Source organism: Ischnura elegans, chromosome 6, assembly GCF_921293095.1.
Source record: "Ischnura elegans chromosome 6, ioIscEleg1.1, whole genome shotgun sequence".
In the NCBI taxonomy this organism is placed as follows: Eukaryota; Metazoa; Arthropoda; class Insecta; order Odonata; family Coenagrionidae; genus Ischnura; species Ischnura elegans.
Genome location: NC_060251.1, coordinates 49,384,725 through 49,406,887, shown reverse-complemented (window position 1 = coordinate 49,406,887; position 22,163 = coordinate 49,384,725). Strand labels below are relative to the sequence as shown.

Sequence of the window (22,163 nt, the reverse complement as noted above, 5' to 3'; positions counted from 1 at the left end):
TGACCATCTTTATCATTGCTGACAGTCACCATCGTATCTTCCATGATGGGAAAAAAGTTTTTGTTGACGCAATTATTCACACATAAGTATCGATAGTCTTCTGCGTATCGTTGGTGATCGAAACTGTCAATTATGTGATTCGGTTAATCGAATGAAATTTATAAATATTTACTAAAATTTGGTTTGAGGAAGAATAAATCAATAGTCTTTTTGTGTCGTTTGTATAATAGTACAAAGTTATGTCTATTGATTTATATCTACTTCCTATTGTTGAACCAATCAGGAGATTACGTGAAGAGTTAAATCCCGAAATAATCAGTTAAATTCATGACTTTGTGTAGTGATTTTTCAGTTTTTGCTTGCCGTTCACCATTTCTCTTTCCCCATCGAGCCACTTAAAAACCGTCCTTATCGAGGAGTTAACTTCTGAGCAGTAGCACGCAGCTTGCAGACCCCACGCGCCTGTCTTTCAAACATTGACATGTTGGTGGTCTGGTGTCTACTACACCGTTTCTTTTTTTCTCTTCCTTTATTCGTCCCCTTTTTCTTCCGTTTTTGAGTCACTTTCCCGGGAAACCTCTTCCACCGGGTTCTTCTTATTGTGTGATGCGGTTCGGCCGGTTACGTCACGCCTTTCTGAGGCCGTGCACGAGACACGTGGGCCGCCCGTCCCACTCCAACTTCCCGCCTTCGTCGAAAAGATGCGTGCGATAGTCCGACAATTGGAAACCATCGTCAATGTTTTGCAGTTCGAATATGTGCTCTCAACTTTAGATCCTAATTTTTCAGGCACCCACTGCTATACAGGGTGTCCCATTTATCTTGACCACCCGAAATAACTTTTTGTCCAGATGCTTCGTGTAGTCACATTGTACTACAGATACTACAGGTCGTTACCTGTAGTACTCACACAGCTCTTCAACGGACGATTGTTGACTGAATGACTGGTGTGCATTTTACTATGTTTTCATTTGTTCACTGTCAACGTCAGCAAGTGGAGTAGTTCCAATTCCCGCGTACCTGCACTAAGCGCTAGAGAGTCAGTCATTTTTCCTAACACCGTGTTTATGTTAATAGTCCACTGTGCTACATTATTGAATCAGTCTTTGGGAGAGGAAATGAATTGCCGAATAAAAAATATAAGATGCTATTTAAAAAAGACATACCTCTGTTCATACCTTCGTAAATAACAAAGCTACAAGTAAGGCAATCATGCTGATTAATGTCCCCCTGACGGCTAATGAACATTTGCTTGGCACATTTTTGATTTTGCATCTGGATAAATGTTATTTCGGGTGGTCAAGATAAATGGAACACCCTGTATTTCCTACTGTGTGCACGTAGACGAGGGTTGTCCATCGTTATCGGTCGTCGAGGTTTGTGGTCGTCGATGATCGCTAGTCTTTTATTGTACAAATTCCCAACGCTTACGTTGCATAGCCGGCATTAAATGTATTGTTGACGATAATCGATGCAGTAATATCTACAACATCCCATGCCCCAGGGATAGTCATTTTGGCTGGGAACTGCGGCACTAAAAGTCAAGAGAAATCAGTCTTGAACTTGTCTCCCAATCATATTAATTTCTCCAAAAATACCACCACAATAGGTTATTTGAGCAATTGACGATCGGAGACATCGTCGATCATCGAAAATTAATGACAATTGGCTTCATACATGCAATTAACGACCTTAATAATTACACTACTACCGTTATTTGAGTGAGTTATCTCCGACTTTTTTTTAAACAGAGGAATGTTTTAATGTGAAAAGCAAATCAATACGAATGCTATTAAATATAACGTATTTTAATGACTTGGTGAAAGTCTCTGGTTTGGCAAAACTTTTTCCGAAGAAAATAGACTTTTCTGGGACTTTTTGCTAAAAGTACAGGATATAATTTAAAATTACGCTGTTGAAATGTCTTTGCTCAGCCAGAGCTGTTTTTCACCCGTCAGCTCTTTTGAGGGTCGTGGTCATCGGAATTTTTTTCAGCTGATAATGTACCTATTCTATTAAAATATGACATTTTTATTGATTTTTGACGGAAAAAACAACACCTGCTGAAAACCTACGCTTTGTGTTGTCATTATTGACACCCCCAGACTTTTACGAGTCGCTGGCGCGTCCTCGTCAATTCTCGGAAATCCTGACGCACTCCTTGGCGTCTCCTCCTTCATGCACCGCGCGTCGCGCGGTGAAATTCACGAGGGTTTTCCAGAACACGCAAACTTGGGACACCTCGTCGCCCGCCTTTGTTTTTCTACCAGACCTCACCCACATCCTGACTGAGGTAATATTCGACTTGGCCTCGAAGGGTGTGATACTGCCAAAGCTCTCATCCATCCATTCAGTTTCCTTTAGCTGAAAGACGTTTTCTACTTCGATTGAAATTTAAATATTTAAATAACCCCGTGTCAACTGCAAGTGCGTTTTGAGCACTTAATGTCCGCTTAACTAATAGTATATTCTCTTTCTTCCGACGTTTTGCGCAAAATTATTTTTACGTATATTTTTTACTACATTTAATTTGAATCCGTAACTAATATTTTGAAAGTTTTCAGCGTACAAAATTTTAAAAAAAAATCCAAATTTTTAGCATTTATTTATAGTTTAGTACGCATTTCATTATCTGCAGTAATGCTTTGGACACTTTGTGTGGAAAATCTTTGTTATCTTTCGATATAATGCTGTTACTGATACAGGTGACAATTTAATCATAATGTGGTGATAAAAACATCAGTGATTTTTTATGCATTTCTTAATTTTTTATTGATATTTGTATTGGTGTGAAAGCAGTATGTACCGTGATATTATTACCTGTCGTTATTTATGTACATGTTTCAAATGGAGTTGCCGCAGGATTTATCAATACATTCAATTATCCTCTTCACCTTATTCTTCTCCCTTATGAATTGTAATCAGTTTGGATCAGTACTTTAAAATACTCAGTTTGGTGCCACAGAATCTTATTTATTACTTAAAATAATAATGATTGGTTTCCTTTGGAATTAAATTGCCATTAAAATCGTAAAAATTATTCACAATTTAGGAAGCATTCATTTTGCTTCATCTTCACTTTTGTACTACATATATTTCTCATCGAACAAGAAATAAATATTAAATCCGTAGCTAAAATGTTGCATAGTCTATACGTACACATTTTTTTAATCTCCAAATATTATTGACATGCTCTGTTGGTGGAGTTTATAATCGTTTGATATTGAACCCAGATTATACGCGATTGGCGTTTCGTATATATAGGCATCAGTTTTTTTAAGGTTGGAAACCATTTCGGCGGTCAAATATTATCAGAAATCATTCAGGAGGCGAAATGGCGAGTCATTTCTTCCAGCGAAATATGCCCTGAATTTTGGCGCAAAAAGCCCAAGAAATGTGGAATGGTGTTATTTGAATGGCCTTGAGAACAGCAGAGGAAGCCCGAAAAAAAGAGGAGAATTGTTCCATTTAGATAGCGCTTTTAGCTATGGAGGAACGCATGATGGGCAAGTGCTGTGCGATGGGAATAAGAAATGACTGAAGAGTTTACTTCCAAGCCAAACGTAAAGTACTATTTTTCCATGTATTTGGTTTGATATAGTAGCCAAAATTTCAGACGGGAGGCGGTCAACAATATCAAAGCTCTGTTGTTAGAATTCAGGAATTTTCGAGTGCACTACTTGAAATAAACAATTCTTTTATAAGAGAGACCAACACTTCTTTCAATAATCCCTTAGGTATCTTACTTTATACGTTTTCTTGGTCAACCTGGATTGGAAGATAGTATAAATAGTGTTTGAATCTTGAGTTTCGAGTTTCGATGCATACCACATTCGGTGAACGACTCCTGGAATTCAGCCACTCATATTTTTTGCGTAAATTAGACTAAAAGTTGCAAGAGAACGTGACCTCATATCAGGTCATCTGGGAAATGGAATAAGCTATCAACTTTTCGCCGCAAGATGTCAGCGGCGTACTGTGGTCTGGAAACGGAAAAAAAGTATACAAAATTATAAAATACATTAATCGAGGTTGGAACTTTGAGCATCGAAATAATACCCAAAAATAGTCGGTAATCAAGAAGCTGGAGATGAATTGCTGTATTAATTCGCCATTGCCTGGGCAAAGGCATGCTTACTCGACATTAATTTCAAAGGAACGGCGTTTTTTCTGTTTCTGGTTGGAACAATGAACTTTGAAAAAATAGCCTAAATAATCGGTAATCGAGAAACGGGAGATAAATTGCTATATTAATTCGCCATTTTTTGGGCAAAGACATGCATACTTGACAAAAATTTCAAAGGAACGGCGTTTTTTTCTGTTTTCTTGGAAAATCTTGAAGGTTAAACACCTGCTTGCGTTATTGGAATATCTCAATCGGGAAAAAAATGTGGGTCTCTTTACTTTCACTCTATATCAACAATGGAGACGGATTATTTGAATTGAGCGAGTACTGAGCGGGGAGGGATATTATAAACAGTGTTAGAGGGAAGAATGTCGAATTACAGTGGTAGGGGAAGGGAGAGGATAGGATTTATGGATAAGATAAAGGGAATAGGTTTTCTAATTTGAAGTGGCAAGTCCGATTTCGGACGGGAGACAGGCCTGGATAGTCTGCAAAATGGGCCATGTAAACATATACGTTACCAGTTCGAATACTATAACAGTATTAATCACAATCTGCAATAAAATTGGCGCAAGAGCTCATTATCGCACAAGATGTAGAGTGTAGCCATTAAAGGAAGTTATCCCTCATTGTTCCATTTTCAGGAATAATAAGACATCTAAAAGATACAAGTTATCAGCAATAATTAATCAGTATTATCTTTTGGTAGCGCAGCATTTCCTGCTAATTTGATTACATGGGAATTTGATATGTTATCATCACATATTAGGCTCAAATCTGATATGATCTCCCGAAACGTCAGGAAAGACTATAGTTAATACCGTTTCATAATTAGCCTAAGATTTACAAAATATTTCTGTGACAAATGAAGTATTTTGATTACGAAAAGTGTTAAAAATAGTTTAAAACTATTTTAAACACTTTTCGTAATCAGCATGTCTACAAAATTTTTCTGATTTACAAAATATTTCTGTGACAAATAAAGTATTTTGATTATACTTTGATATAGTACTTTCATATACAACCATTCCCTGGTTTGGGGCAACCTATCCAGGCAGGACTCGAACCCGCGACCTTCGGTTTGGCAGGTGAGGACTTAACCCCGCCGCTACCGAGACCATTTCAAAATACTTTGGAAATTACTGTTTGAATGTCTATATAACGTTATTTTTACATCTTGTCGTAGATATTACAAGAAAGAAATCTATGTAAAGTGTTTTTAAAATATTCATCATGTTATAACAACGTGTTTCAATGTAAATTTTATTCATGTTTGGTATCCGATGGATATCGTCTGCTGCTTGGGACGTATCCGCCACTGGTCAGACGATACGTCACGGTGTCGCGGACGGGATCGGCACAGTGAGCGCGCTAGCAAACAGATACGGACGCACATGCACCATGCAGGGGGCGGGGGGGAGTAGAGAACACACACTCACGGGTCCGTGACGTCACCTACCCTCCCCTCCCGCCCTACCACTTCCCCATCCTCCTCCCACACCCTCTCCCCTCCATCCGACTCGAAATCTCCTCTCGCAGCGTCCGTTCGAACGGCCACTCGACTCTCGCCCCTCCGACCACGAGGACGCAACACGCCTTCGGACCAGAGAGGAAGATCTCAGGTATAATCGAAAGGTTCTCCCGTCAAGGCGGCTAAAGGGAACTTGTGCCGGTCGCGCGACGCCGGACAAAGCAGATGGCCTCTTGGGGTGTTATCCAGGACCCCGCGGCTAAATTAACAGTGTTTTGATTCTCCGAGGGCTTGAGTGGGTTGAAGTTCTGCACACATTGTTTCGCGTGTGAAATTGTATGACTGCGCCTCAAATTTTACGTGAACATTTCTTAATTTTTTCGCTGTCCCTTTGTGGTAGACTCTTCCGAATCTTAGACTGCATCCCATCAGTGTCAATTATCTCGCAAAGAAAACGCCGGATTCTGCAGGAGAAACGGAAAATATTATCGCCACAACGAAAGGCAGATTAAGTGCGCCTCTAGTTGGGCAAAATAATTGTTGCAGACTCTCTGAACAGCTGTCGAAGTTGAAAGTGTTGGTGTACGGTGACATAGGACGTAAGACTACGCTTCTCAATCCTAAGAAACGATTTGATTCAGCTAAATCGACCCGTGGTGCTTCACGCATTCATCATTCTTCGAAGTCCGAAAAAGTGCGTTGTATTCGAAGGAGACCTGTGTACAGTAACGACCTGTGACAGGAAGTTGACATTCGTGTTACATTTCCGTGCGCGGTACTTCCAGTTCGTCTTGGAGTGGCAGACCAGTCTTTTGTTTTTGTTTACGTTTTGTCGAAAAGCGCTGACGGTAGTCAATGCGCTTGAAAATGCCATCGTCGGCACCGGAATTCGTGCTTCCAATTCTCACGGCCAGCTGAGCGTGTGCTGCCGGAAATTCGTTGGAGGGATGGGGATGATATAGAAGAACTCCACTTTTTAAAGTTTTATAATTCCATAGTTTTTTAAATATTATTTTTTTGGCACATCAGACGAAGACCCATCCTATTTGCCCAGTTTGAGGCATTGATTCTCCTTACAGTCACAAGTGCGTGTTATTCACTCCACATCGACTCGTATGTGGACGTTGAAGTTTCTTATCCGTGGGAAAAATTGTTCCGCTTTGCGATTACCGAAGTTACCCAACCTCGGAATTCTTCACCAGGGTCGCGTGAGAACCTTTTTAGAGCGGTTGAAGCTTTTGGAAAGGGAGGAAATATATTTTTTCATCTTCCCGCCGACTCCATGCACCTCCGCCGGATGTAGGAGACGGGATATTATATGAGTGTATATTTTTTTGGTCTAGAATTTGCGTGTGCCGCCTTTCTTCTTAAATATTCCTCCTTGATTTTCCATTTGAGACTTGTAAGCTGCGGCATCCTACACGTCCGGTTGGGTGAATTAGATGGTATTGAAAAAATACGCTTAGCTCGATCGAAGTCCTGCATCCCCCTTTCTCATTTTTCGCTTGATTGACTCAGTGAAGGGTGAAAGGAGATCCCTCTGAGACGACAGCAGTGTTGGAGAACGATCGCGATACGCCTGGAAGAAAGTTGGAACATCACAGAATTCCTTGAATCCCTCCTAAACCAGTCGGAAGTTTTTTTCATAAAAAATAGATAAGAGAAGCGCGTAGCAGCTTTTTAAGACATCCATGAGTGCATGAACATTTTAAAAGAAGAGTGGTAATTCTTGTGGACTACAAGAAACTATCTGTTCGGATTTCCGTGAAATATCCCGTCGGTGACTCAGAAAAAGTTTTAAAAAACATCACCCCTTCTTAGCGGTCTCTTATCGGAAGTTATCTTGGCCGTGAATCAAACGGAAAGGGTCGAAATCGTTGCGTTCGGTTGGAGCCGTCGTGATAATTTCTCGGCTCGCAAATATTGTCCAGTGTTGTTGAGGAAGAAGCGAAAATGTCTGCTGCACAGGTGAACAAGGTTGACCCCAATGACCCGCGGGTCCGTCGGCTGGTGTACAACATGTACCGTGGGATGCTGAGTAACTGCAACGATCGGGCCAACGGGATGGTCGATGCTCTTCCAAAGAAAATCGTGCGGGAGGACCAAGGCATTGCCAAACAGCTGGAGTCCATGATGTGAGTCTCGGTTTTAATGTGGTTTATCTTTTTCACAAAATATTTTTTATCGTATTGGGACTTCCTCAGAGTCAGAAGTTTTTCAATATAATGATTAACGCCACTGTTTCAAAATCATATTAATCCATCATCGAGGATATAAAAGAGATGAAAAAATAGTATGCATCAATATGTCAATACTCATAAGTACGTTCAATGTTGTTTACAATTCACAGATTACGTATAAAAGTCATAGCATTGTTACATGATTTTTTTTAATTTTACCATTAATCCTTTTAAATTTGTTTTTCTCTGTATTTTTGTGTATTCTAATTTAATTAACTATGGCATGTACCTTAATTTGGAAATTTCTGTGTTCCTATTACCTCTTTCGTTGTTGCGTTGTGATAAATTACTTCGGGAAATCTTTATTTTACGTATTCTTCTGATGTTTGTTCCTGAGGAAACTACAAAATCGTATTTCTTAGCTCCAGTAGATATGCTTTTATTCATATTTGCAGATCACTTGTGCGTTATAAATTTTACATCCGTTTTCTCAGTCATTATTTCTAGACGCTATGGGATATATATTGAAAGTTTGGGCAGGTTATGAATTAAAAGCAAGTTGTAATTATGTTAATCTTGTTGTAAATTGATGTTTGTTTTTGGGGTATTGATGAAGGTTCAATTTTAATAATGGCATAATTCACTCATGCCCTGAATCGTTATTCATTACAATATTCGGTAGATAATCGAGGAAGGCAGCTAACTGGCGAAAGTATATCTACCCCATTCAGCCATTCGCTTTTAAGTGTAAAGTAGTATAGCGAGAATGTTACTGCCCTTTTTCATTAGTTGATGACGTCATATAAGATCTGGCGCTTTTACTCGTTCCGGGAGAATATATCTTGTGAGTTCCAGGGATTCATGAGGGGCGGGTTCAATAGAGTGTAAACAACTACGAACTGCGTAATGCCGATTCGCAGGGCCGAGGAAAAGCTGCAATCAGCTCGGCATGAGTTCATGACGTCATCAACTTCTCTGCAAAAGGGATGAGGCCATCGATTTTTCGTTGTGGAAATTGCTAGAAGTAGATGACGGATCGAAAATGGGTTAAATACGGATTTCTTTACTTTTTTAAACCCCATTACAGTCGACAATTATAGGTAATGGTGAACGTACCCGTTTTTTCGCCTTCGCGAATGTCGTCTTCCGGGATGATCTCCGCGTGTGTTCATCCTCTATCAGCGGTTTCTTTGGTGTATCATCAGTCGTCTTCAGTTCTGAAAGCCATGTTTCAGTTTTTATCAGTCTCTTAGGTATTGACCTTGATTCTCGTCCGTGCGCCAGTCCATAGAAACTCATGTTCCTTTTTGATTGTAGCTTTCAAGGTTATCACAATATGGATATCTGACATGTTTTATGAATTTCACCCAGTTTTGGTGGTTGCTGCTTTTAGGGGGACTGTAAATGGAGGAAAGAACTATGGTAAACATTTTCCGTATTGAACTTGGAAATATCCATGTTATTGGTATTCTCTAACTTCCATAACATATTTTTAAAGTCATAATTTGTTTATTTGGTCCCTCTTCTGCCTGAATTTTTACCAGCACGTCCAATGTAATGTAATTAATTTTGTTCGCTCGATTTAGTGGATCAAATCACAGAGACCCATCCTTCCCACTAGTACTTTTTCTCATGCATATTTTTGTATGATATAATGGCTTCACTCGATAATTGGAAGCAAATAAGTAATCTCGTGAAATCATTTTTGAGTTTAGTTTTAAGAGCCGGCGCGTTTCGTTTAAGTAATTCGAAGCGTAATCAGTGGTATGTATGAGAATATAATGACAATGTTTCACCACTGCTATTTTCTCTAAGTTATCTTATTAAGTCCAATACCGCAGGATTACTTATTTCGTATAGAGTGAAGCCATTATATCAAACAAATAAATAGTCATTGGAAGTAGAAATGAAATGAAGAATTTGTGTAAACATATAAATAAACCTTCCCCTCTCGCGTTTTTCGTTGAGAGTAGTCTTATGCTGACTGCTGGCTCTTTTTACCTACCCATCCCTCAGAGCGCGGATGACCTCAGCAATCGGTCGCATCCTTCAAATACAATATACTCTTAAAGTTATGTCCTCTCATTTTTATTTTCGTTTTTTAGTTAATATTGGTCATTAGTTATGCATAGACATAATTCTACCTCGTTTTTACAATCAGAGAACTGCTATATTTTATCATTTTCATATAATTTTAGTTCTATTTTGGACTTTCCTGCTGCGGAAATAGATTTCCGGAGGAAGTAAAATACAAGGAGTTTCTCGGATTGTCATGTAAAAGCTCATTCAAATGAATTGAATGTTTGAAAGTATTAATTTTACCATTGTATTTTGACCACACGTCTAACGACCACGCTGCACGAGCAGGCGGAGAAGTAATTCATGTGGTACAATAATGCATGATAACGCATGATTATACTGCTCAGATAAAATGCTCAATATTTTCATTCTATCATCCGTCTTAAAGTTGTAATTCAATGTGGAATCGTAAATTTGTGGCTTCCATTTATTATATTCGGCAAATTCTGTGTCCTTAGTGTTCTGTGTATTTTTATTTGTATTCTGTGTTCTGTGAATTTTTATAAATGTGAACATTGATTACTTCAGTGTTCCTCATCAATTATTTCACTCCCATTCCTAGGTTTAAATTATTAAGTGTTATTGTCGAGAACACTTACGCATCGTATTATCAACTTTATTTTTACTTTTATTTTCATTCATTCATTCCTGGTATCAACTGGTTACGTTTAGACGCAGGTCGTAGATATTAAGAAATAATTATCTGATGGAAATATATGTAGCTAAAATTATTATAGACCGTCTTAATTATCTTCTTATTTAGGTTTCTTCTCACTAACGACTTCACTACCATTTATTTCAGAAAAAAACTTGGAATAGCTATCGCGCAAACTCTCTCACATGTACATTCAGTAACACCAAATTAACAACTTCACTACCATTCATTTCAATTGCTTTAAGGGTTCTTGTGGTCGTGTGTTCCTTCATCTCTATATACCCTATCCCTTCCTCCTCATTAATCGACGTTTTAAAACTGCCCGCTGCGGTGACGTATCGCGAGCTAAGTGGTTTTAACGATCACTTTGGCGCCAAGTGAATTACTTCGCTACAAGAGCGGCGTTTTTCATGGCTATAGCCACCAATTAACGCTTTTTCTATAATCGCTTTTCAATTAGACGATGAGGAAATTGAAGCGTTGTCGAGGATGAAAAGATAAAGCCTACAAGAATTGAGGAGGAGTGGGTTCAAAGGGAATGAAGGAGATATATTTCTGCGGAGTCTTGACGCGAGAGGAGCTTCAAGAAGATGCTTCGTTTCCTCGGCGGAAGTGGATTATGGCAATGGTGGAGACGTGTCGTTTTTAATTGATCTAGAAGCGATTAAATAGTCTTAACACTCGAAGGACCTGGGTGGTATGGCTACTTAGAGGGACAGTTTCTTATCTAGAAGGACATCCTTCACGTGACATGTAACATCATGGGAACAGTAGGAAAGATCCAACACTTATCTCCTCCTGCTTTATCTAATTTTCCTTTCTTTCTAGTTACTGGGAGACATTTTCTTGTAATTTCTTGTATTTGCAAACATCCATGTTTACGAATTTAAGTATACCGGGACTAGCCACGGTGATAACTTTACGGGAGTCACCCGCAATGCACAATTGTGCGAAAAATCCACAGAGAAAAAATCATTCGCCTTGACCGGGATTCGAACCCGGATCCCTCGATTTCCGGCCGAGTGCTTTAGCCAGTTAAGCTACCGAGGCGTCATTCTTCTCTGTGGAAATTTGTGGACTATACCGGACATGGTGGTATGGACTGCCGAGCATATTATGCGACGAGCAGTCCAAATCGTGCGCATGGCGCCACAGCCGGAGAGTAAAGCCCGAACTTTGAACACAAGGGGTGTTCTCTCTTGACGAATTTAAGTATACCGGGACTAGCCACGGTGATAACTTTACGGGAGTCACCCGCAATGCACAATTGTGCGAAAAATCCACAGAGAAAAAATCATTCGCCTTGAGCGGGATTCGAACCCGGATCCCTCGATTTCCGGCCGAGTGCTTTAGCCAGTTAAGCTACCGAGGCGTCATTCTTCTCTGTGGAAATTTGTGGACTATACCGGACATGGTGGTATGGACTGCCGAGCATATTATGCGAAGAGCAGTCCAAATCGTGTTTATCCATGTTTATCCATTATTAAATCCATGTTTACGTTAGATCTTTCTCGGTACGTTTTCGCAGGTTTTCATATCTCCCTTCTTGTGTGGGCGTTTTCCTGCAGTGGGTATTTTCCATTAAGGACTAAAGTCAAAGGTTTTTCCCGCGTTTGTTCACATCTTTTTACTCTTGGTAAATGTAACTTCGTTCACTTTGAATTTTGTTTGTTGTTTCTGGAAAGCGTACTTCTATGTATCTTTTGCCATAATTGACTGCATTTAATTGCAAAAGTAACTTGACATTGTATTAAGCTGAAAATACTTTATGTATGACGAGGGTTTAGACGGAATATAGAACTTTCTAGTCCCTATCTCGTCCAATTAAGTCGAATAATAATAATTATTATCACCTTTCATTTTAACGGGTATTGATTATTTTTTATATTTCTTCGTTTATGTTAAAAGTAATGGATAAATTCGTTAAATTTAACAAATTTTTTGTATATAAATACAACTGAGGAATTTTTACAAAACATTTTAGGTTTAAAACTTTAAAATGAACAGCGGTCGCGTCGCTCCTGCGTCCCCTGCGCTGGCCTAACGCACGCCACTCTGAATGGCAGATATGCTGCGTATATCCATTCGAAATGTAGTAAACATGTTAAATCCATAAAGGTGTTAATTAAAACATAAAATGGCCAGAATTATATAGTATAATGATTTCCTATGTAAAACACACGATACCATTGCAAATAAAATAGAAACGCATAACCCGTTATTTTTTACGGTTGACGTCTTTTACGGTATGCAGGTGTTATAACTCCATTTTTATGTAAAAAGGTCAAATTATGATGTAACAAAATACGTACATTGAAAATTAAATGAAAGTCAGAAAAAATTGAGACGGTAGAAAAGAATCTAGGTAATATGATTAAATAGATGCAGAGTTGTAACTCCGTCAAAATGATATCTAGTGGTTAGACTCAATAATGATCTATCGTGGAATAAACATATTCGAGAAATAACCGGTCAAGCTAATCGTAAAATGGGTTTTGTTAAAAGAATATTAGGAAAGTGCGACGACAAAGTGAGAGAAATTAGCTACTTTTCCCTCGTTAGACCACATTTGGAATACGCTGCCAGTGTTTGGGACCCTCATGAAAAAGGCTTAATGACAGAGTTAGAACGCGTGCAAAGAAGAGCTGCCAGGTATGTGAAAGGTCGTTACGATAGTCTTGTTAGTGTAAATGACCTCTTAGATAAACTCGGATGGGAATCTCTGTCGGACCGTAGATTGAAAAATAGACTAAACCTTTTAGATAAATTCAAGAGCAGTGTCTTTTCTGACGAAGTTAACCATATCTTGCGGACGCCAACGTACTACGGAAGATCAGATCATATAAATAAAATAAGAGAGATAGATTGCAGAACAGACAGATTCCGAATGTCATTTTTTCCACGATCAATAAGAGATTATAATGGCAGCAATAGAACTCGTAAATAGATTGCATGACTTGTAGTGTAGCCTACTAACCTACGTAAAACTTAATGCATGTTTCTGAATTTCTATTCTATATTATATTTCTAACAGCATATAGTAGTATAGTTTGTTATTATACGGGACGTTTTTTGGACGGTGTGGTGTGCATGTGGGAGTCCAAATGCATGCTGCATGCTGGTGATTAATCACCCCCTGCCAAACACCCTAGAGGTGGCTCGCAGGGTATTATGTAGATGTAGATGATGAGTCCGGGACTTCTAGTGTTAATAGAAAATTTAATTGGTCTCACATTTTGAATCTATCCCTTGAGGATATACAAGGAATTCATTTTATTCGTTTTGTGATTGTGACTTTGAAGATGAAAGTTTATGCGTGATATCACGTTCGCCTAAGCAAAACAACACGCAGCAATTCTCGTGCTCATTTGAAAAGTGAGTTGCGTAACTCAACTACCGAGCTTGCGAAGGAAACCTCTGCACGAATTGTCTCCTCGGAAGTGCTCGCGAGCGGAACTTGCTCAATAATTGTATTCTTATCTGTAGGTGGTGTACCATCCTGTTAGAAACCTAAATATTTGATTCTTATAATATTTTGTGTTTCGTGATCAAGTTTACCAGAATAATCGATGAATTTTCCACTTTTTGAGGATTTTTCGTCATAGAATAAAATAATATATATCAAATATTATTATTATATTAATACTAAGACAAGCCGTCATCACCAATTGCTGGCGAAGGCGAGTGCGTTGAGGAGCTTCGAAATTAGTTGACGATAAGGACGCCATTGGTTCGAGTTCCGATGAAGAAGAAGTTCCACTTCTTGTGTACGCCACTTTGATGTATTCCGGATGTTTTTCCTTCTTATAATTCCTAAATAATCGCTATTACAACGCACTCAGCTACGCCGCGCCGGCTATTGGAGGTGTATGCTGACTTGAGGGGTGACATGGCGCGCCAAATCTTTACTTACATTTTCCTTCGATCCCGGGCCTATGAGGAAGAAAGCCGTGACTTTTTTTCTGCATTTGCTATGGAGTTTTAGAAAGTAAAATTAGCATTCATCTCCCGAACATCACTCTCGTGGTGTATCCTAGTGAGTGAGCGAAGGCAGGGGCGATGCTAGGAATTAAGGCTGGGGGGGGGGGGGGTTTAGGTGCTACTAATATTGGGGTGTGTGGGTGTATGGAATACCTACCAAGTATGTTACCGCTTATAGAATACCATAAGCGATAGGTGCGAGATTTATAAATTGCGAAATTTTAAGATAAATGGTTCAAAATTGTGAGTTTTACGGCTTTCTGAGGGATATTTTATTAATCCTTACACTATCCCATAATTAATATCAATCCAATTAAGTAAAATGGATTAAACTTAAAATTTCTCTGAGCTCTGGGGGGGGGGGTTTATCCCCCAAAACCCCCCCTCGCTGCGCCAGTGAGTGAAGGGTATGTTCATCGCAAGTGAACTTGAATTTCATTATGTTCGCACATTTAGTGGTGCATCATTGAGGCAATTGCGTGGTTCCATTTATCTCCTAGATGCACTTTTCACGCCCATTTTCATCAAGCCCAGTCTCAATTCGTCTCAGCCCGGAGCGATAGAGGAAGAGTCATGGCCAAGTGCTGCTCTCCTTTGAGCTCGCCCTTGAGGTGGATGTGACCGCGGAGAATTCGTGTAATCGCGTGACCTTTCTTCTCTTGAGAATGTTCTCCACACCCCATAACTGCGTTCGCTTTTTTTCCGCGAAGGTCAAAACGACTGGCGCCTGCTCCAAGGCGCCGTTTTCGCGAGGCTGGAGGTGAACGAGAGGCAGGACAAATTGTTTAGATGTCATGCCTGGTGACCGTTCCATAGCCTTCCTGCGATTGATGTAATCCAATACGGAGGTTTCGCCACAAATGCGAAGTAATAGTTTCTTTCGTGAAATAAATTAGCGTACGTGCACGTATATGCGTAAGAAGTTACTATTCTTATTCAGTACATACTTTGTCAACATTTGTCCGTTCTAACCTTTATTTTATTAAAGTCAACTTTCTTAGGAGAGATGTCGTGGAACATTACTATTGATAATGGTATACGAAGATATCTTATTGCCCGCAATTTATTAATAAATTGTGGGTAGTACGATATCTTCGTTTATCATTATCTTTATTTTATTAATTTACCCATTATCGTAGGATTGCATGAAGTATTTAAGAAGTGTTCTGGCACCCTCCCGTTCCTTCATGTAATTCCCTCTTCAATTCACAACAAGGCCTTGTTCCTTTCCATTCTATCTAAAAATCCTATTCTTTAACTCCCTCCTCGCCATTTTCCCAGCATTCTACCCTATAACGCTGTTTTCTACATCCTCTCCCCGTTAAGTACTCGCTCCATTCATACTGTCTACCTCCGTAACTCATTAGAAGTTGCCTCTCATTACCCATCATGTCCAGCACTTCGTCGTTTCCATTCCATTCTTCGCCACACCCACATCTCGCTAGCCTCCTGTCTTCTCTCGTCCTCCTTCCTAAGTGTCCATATTTCCGCTCCATAAAGCGCTACACTCCATATCAGACTCTTCATAAACTTTTTCTTTAAACTCTTACTCAACAATCCTCTTGTAATATCCTTCCTGTTCATGAGCGTACTCTGGGGAAAACGCAATTATTTACTCAAATTGACGTGCGGTACTTAGTAATAAATCCTTTGCTGAGCAGCGACGAAGTAGGGTTTTCCCTCCGACAATGGCTCAATATTCACGACCACCGTTTCCTGTGCAACAGTATGGACTTAAGGCGCTTGCATCTTGTGTCATTTTCCTTTTGTGAAGCTGGCTTGGTGGTGATCTGGTAGCACATCTGATGTAGAAATTGAAAGTATGGGTTATATTTCCTACTAAGCCAATTTTTTTTCATGATGAAGTACTTGTCTTGTGAGATACTTTGTGAGAATGTGTCCATTCTGTTCTAATCGGTGAAGAACGTAGTCCTTCAACGTCACATCCATTATAAAAGAGCATAAATGATAGTTTCATGGATTAACTTTTACCATGGATATATCGAACTTCCACAAAATCATGCCTGAAACGATTTTATACATTCAACGGTATACTAATTCGGCTTGGCATTGACAATTTATTTTCTGAAGTATTTTAATGTTATGCAATTCTCTTCGTAGAATAAATGACTGTGAAATAAATGTTATTTCGACGAAACGTAATACCTTTAAGAAACATAGGTATAACTTTTTGGAATTTTTTTTTCGAGTTCCTCGTAATAGTGCTTACATTTTCCTTTTTTTAAATTTTATGCTACGACTGAAGTAAAAGATTGAAACTGCTCTGCATTCGAATAAAAATGCTTGATTATTATGACTGACAAATATATTAATTGTGCATCATAACTACATAGTGTCTTACTTTTACTTTTGGCATTAACTTCTGTCACAATTGAAATCAGTATTTTAAATTCAGTATTTATAAAAAGTTGAAAGTGGCTATTTATTGTTAATCAAGATACCAGGATCTGTACCTTTAAAAATATGATGTATTATTTTAGGAATCACAGGACATTGTATCTTTCAATTCTTAACTACCATAGCCGAAATAACACAAGACTAAAAGTTGATAACCTGAACGCCTTTATTTATCGAAATATGTGTTGTTAACTGAAAGGATGGAAGGATCTTTGTTTAAAAATCATGGGTAAATTCATCGGTAATTTCACTAAAAATCTACGAGTACCCTGGCTCTTGTTAAGGAAGCGGCCAATTATTTTTCTCTGTGGAATTTCTTAATTTTATGATATATTTTCTGCTCTTTGTGAGCCATAGTATTCAATGACTTCTTGTCTTACATATTTTCCCATGCCGAGATTTGTTTACAAGACTTTTTTTTGCCCATGCTTGTAATTGTTTTACTTTTCCTGAGTAACTTGAGATTTCAATTTTCTCATAATAATGAGTCACCATCTTTCGCTTTCTATTCTTTCTCTCATCTCTTTTCACTCATGCACCAAAGGAGTATCTTTATAATTCCATTCGTGCTTCTTCAACTGCATAACTCACCTCTTCCTAACCCCACCGATGCGTCATTTCTATGCGATGATAGTTGAGTATCACATTTTTTTTTAGAAAACCAGCTCAAGGTCGCATCCTAGATTTGGTGAATAGAAACATGTGATGAAACATATCGAGAAGCAGTGCGCTACGGCTTTACGCGTGTTTAGACATGGAAAGTGACATGAGCCTCGATGACTAAAAAAATCACTGCCTTATTTCTCATTGGCTTCAATTCAATCGCCATTGGGCGTTTTGGAGACTGAAACTGTATCACGTTCTAGCCAGTAATGGCCTCGTTAAAAGAGTTTATCGCTCATAACAGCTAAGAGCTAGCTTAATGTACGTCGCGCTAATACTCTGCCCACTAACTTGGCGCTCAATAGCCAGTTTTTGCTCTTATCTTCGGATTTTTATCCCGTGCGAGTTCGCTGCCAACTTCTCATCGCCGCTGGAAACTCTCACTCCACCTCAGATAAGACTCATCTCAGGAGTAAGAAAAGCATTTGACATTAATCACCACCAGGAAATCCAAATCAACGCAATCGACTAACACTAGGATAAGATTTAATTGCATTTTGTGGTCTTCTCACGTATTACAATTGAACATATTGATGGCAGGAATAGGTTTTGTTTAATTTTCATATGGCTTCGGTTTCGGAAAGGTTTCTATGTTCGTTCCACGCGTTGGCTGCTGATTATCACGACATCTAAGCATTTTTTATTACTGACTACCGAAAAGGACAATTTTGATTCTCAAATCAGCCTCGTTTTTCTCTTCTTTATGATTAATTTTCTTAAACTCTCTGTACAAATCTGCCTTGTTAAATAACCAGGATATATTTGTGGATTTTGTATTGCTACGTTTATTCAAACATATTTTTGCAATATGGATGGAAGGATCATTTGTGTAGCGTGTTTTATGCGCGATCTGTTTCATATTATGCAATGTGATCGTAACATGCCATGCGAAAGTTTTTTTTCCCGAAAGTTGAAAATTCTGTCATGCTACTTTTTTCGCGGTAAATTGGTTACAATACATTCTTTTGGATGAATGTAAGTGTATTTAAAATTAATCTACAAAAGATTGTTCATTAGTAATGTCCTTGCGGTGAATTTACAGTCCTGAGTCATCTAAATTCTTAGTTCTAGTTTCAACTGAGTGAAACTGAATTTTTCTCTCTTTTGTACCGTTTCACAAAATGTCATGGTGCAACCAAAGTGAAGTGGTTGTGGTCGGTGGGCATTATTCACAGTTGCTTGATATAAATGTGAACTATAATCACATTATGGCGCGTTTACTGCGATTGCGCGCTCAACGCATGTTAATCCTCACTCGCTCCCTTTTATCTTATATCTTGTCCACGCAACGAAAAACAGGTATTTTCTAACCCATTCCAGATGGTAAGTGTAAAAATGTATGCATTAAAACTTGATTGTGTTGAAGAGTACTAATGGAATTTTTATCGGTATAATCCTGTAAACCTTGTTATTAACTCTTCGAAAAAATCTCATGTGTATTTTAATTCACCTATACGAGCAATGTTTTCGTTATTTTTCGTTCAAATCCTATAAGTATTTATCAGCAGCTCAGTCAGTGGGAGTTTCCTCCATCCAACTAGGGTGATTTTTTTGTGAAGTGACTCATGGAAAGAGATCGCATCTATCTGATACTGCTGATATAATGCTTGTTCAATTGTTTGGAAGAAAATTTATTATATTATGATAAATTCGACATTTTTATAAGGTCGAAAATCAGCTGATATAAATCAGTATCCAAACTCTCTACACACACGTTTCATTTTATAATTTCTATTAATGGTAAGTACCGTAATCTATGGGAGATTTGCATGCGGTAAAAAGTTGCAGTAATTCACATTCACCTGGATATTTTTTCCTTTAGTTTGCTTCGGTAATGCTTGAATCACACCATCATTTGTTTCGTCTCTCTTAGTGATCACTCAAGCGATCGCATATCGCGACTAGAAAAGTGATCGCTCGAGTGATCATTTTTCTGAATCAAACGCCGTCGCGTTTCGCATCATTTTCGATATCACAGCTCGTTGTCATAGGACCAGCATCACGAAAATATAGAGCGTGTTTCTGTTTACCGATATCGTTCCCACGATTGTCAAACGTTGCGCTGCAATCGCTCCATAATGGGCATGCGTTCTGATTGGCTGATAAACTGTTTCAGTGACGGTTTCAGCGACGGAAAAAGCGGCCATACGAATGATGAAAAAATTGATGGGAATCCTCATCATTGTAGTGATCGCGAAAAACAATTGCGCGCGATGATCATTTCAGAGTGATCACTCGGAAATGACAAAAAAATGATCGTGTGATTCAGGCTTTATGAACTGTATTATTAGCTGTTTTCGCTGAAGTTGATAACTTCACCATAATAGCTACGACAAAATATCTCCTACGTGATTCATCGGCTGTGCGTATAGCTTTAGCTTGTCGTTTTATGTTCCTCCAAAAAATATTGATCCCCAGTTCAAAATGATCGCATGTATAGATAAACGAAATTACTCTTCCAAATCTCATGCAATCGTGCAGGTGCAGGAAAACTTCGCGCGTGTCAAAATCCTGGCGTGCAGGTTTGGAAGTTTCGTCTCAATAATTTTTACAATCGAAAAGCGATATGAGACTCCCTTCATTTCTTAGGTTATGTTTTGCTAATAAATCCACATTATGTAAAATGACTACCTTCATCTTATTTAACGCTTATGTTTTAATATTTTTGTTTACAACGCCTAAAGTATCAGACCATTTATAGAAACGCTGTGTGAATGGTGGCTAAAAATCGATTTTTGTAAATCGTGAAAACCATGCAACTTCGAAGAAATCCTTTTATTAATAATAGCTTATTAAATTTAGATTTTATATCATTTTCATCGTGAGATGATGCTGGTCAGGAAAAAAAAATCCCAAGGATTGAGTGACTCCTATAGGCTGGCAGTGCAGCTTGTTCTTCTGTACGCATTCCAATAAGTGGTTTTTCAAAATGTCTCGGCTTATTTATGTGCCCGTTCGAACATCAGGCATTTATTTGGGCGTTGTTGGCTGTAAAGTACGAGGCTATTATATATTTTAAGAGGAATATGCAACCAAGTAGATTTGTCGAAGTGAATTGGCGGGCGCAAAAGTATGGACGATTATTTTCCCCCAGTTACCCAACGTCGATGCATGGTCGTGGTCATACTTGGCTTCCAGATAAATATCATGTGTTGTACGGGGCATGATCGTCTGCTGTTGCCGTTCCATAATGGAGTCGTGAGTCACTTCCGGTGCATGGGTGTATCGTGTACGTAAGTGGGGGGGGGGGGAGGGTGGACCGACGTAAGTTATCTAAGAACGCACGGGCGGAACTCCCCTTGCGTCTCTGTTTCATTGATTATGACTTGTCAGAAACCTTCGATCCGCGACGGTCTTTGCGAATTTCCTACGTGGGTAAATCGATGTCGAAGACTTGCTCCCTTAAGAGGACGCATCACTACCGTCTGCCCGTTCTTTTCTTTGCCGCATCACGCGTTTGTACTTGTTCTATAATTTTGAAATCGACTGGTTACATAACATAGACTGTGGTAAAAATATTCCTTTAAAATTTGGAGAAAAATGAGGTAAAGGCGAATTGAAGTATTTTGTATAATTATTTTCATAAATACAAATTTAACCCAGGTTGGGTAAGAACGGTTTAAAAGATACAATACTCATTCTAAATCAAATTCTCGCTGGAGCCTTCCTCGGAGTTAAAAGTCATAATCCAAAAATTTACATTGGTGTTAGCCTCTTTTTCATTGTATTTTGTATACTTTTCTTACCCCACCTGGGTTATATTTGTGTTAAAAACCTTTTCCAGGAATTTCAATAGCCATATAATCATAAAAAATGTAGCAATTAAAAAAAATTATTTATTGAGATGAAAATAAATGTTATTAAGCCTCTATTCTTTGTATCCTGAAAATTTAGAGATAACAGCTTTGTTTTTCAGATAATACGACACTGAAAAAGAATAAATGCGACCATTTTAGCGGGAGTGGCACGGTCATCTTAAGATTTCTCCCTGCCAATATGAGTATACAGTGATGTGAACTTCATTGGTATTTTATAGCTCTAGATACATATTCTTGATATTCCTCAGCCAATATTTTACAATACTTACAGCACCCACGGTACTCACGATAATCATAACTTTCAGCGTGCTAGCTACTTAATTGTTGAGGCGATAGATATATATGCTATGTATGACTATATAGGCTTGAAACATTGAGGATTTCCGTGGACCTTTTGATTAAATTCGCAAATAATTTATTGTTATAAATCATGGTATTAATATGTAGTTATTTAACTGTTGCAGTAAATAAGTCTTGCGGAAAAAATCAATGTTCAAATGATATTTGTTGTTGCTAGCATTGTACCACTAAAAGCCTCAAATACATGCTAAATATGCTGCTAAGGTAATATATGGTAAGCATAAAACCTAATCTGATCTAGTTTACCGAGTAAATATTACTGGGTATTCATTCAAGATACGTTTGCTTCCTATAGCCCTGGTTCAAAATTGATGACTTCAAATAGGAAATATTTACCAAATATTTCATGTGGTGTTGTTTCTGTTGGTGCACATATCCCAACGATTGAGTTAATTTTAGAAGTATCAAGACT

At 38.6% G+C, this 22,163-nt stretch overlaps 1 protein-coding gene across 4 annotated transcripts in view; it reads left to right on the top strand.

The window, feature by feature from the left end:
* The window catches only part of LOC124160627 (protein piccolo-like), a 310,967-nt gene that overhangs the window by 206,062 nt on the left and 82,742 nt on the right, over nucleotides 1–22,163 (top strand). The window contains exon 1 of one of the 4 annotated variants that reach the window (XM_046536530.1): nucleotides 5,685–7,732. The exons of the other annotated variants lie outside the window; for them this stretch is intronic. Within the exon in view, the coding sequence (XP_046392486.1) occupies nucleotides 7,551–7,732 (182 nt within the window). The 5' untranslated portion in view covers nucleotides 5,685–7,550. Of the gene's footprint in view, nucleotides 1–5,684; nucleotides 7,733–22,163 lie in introns of those variants that run through there. 4 annotated transcript variants of the gene reach the window in all.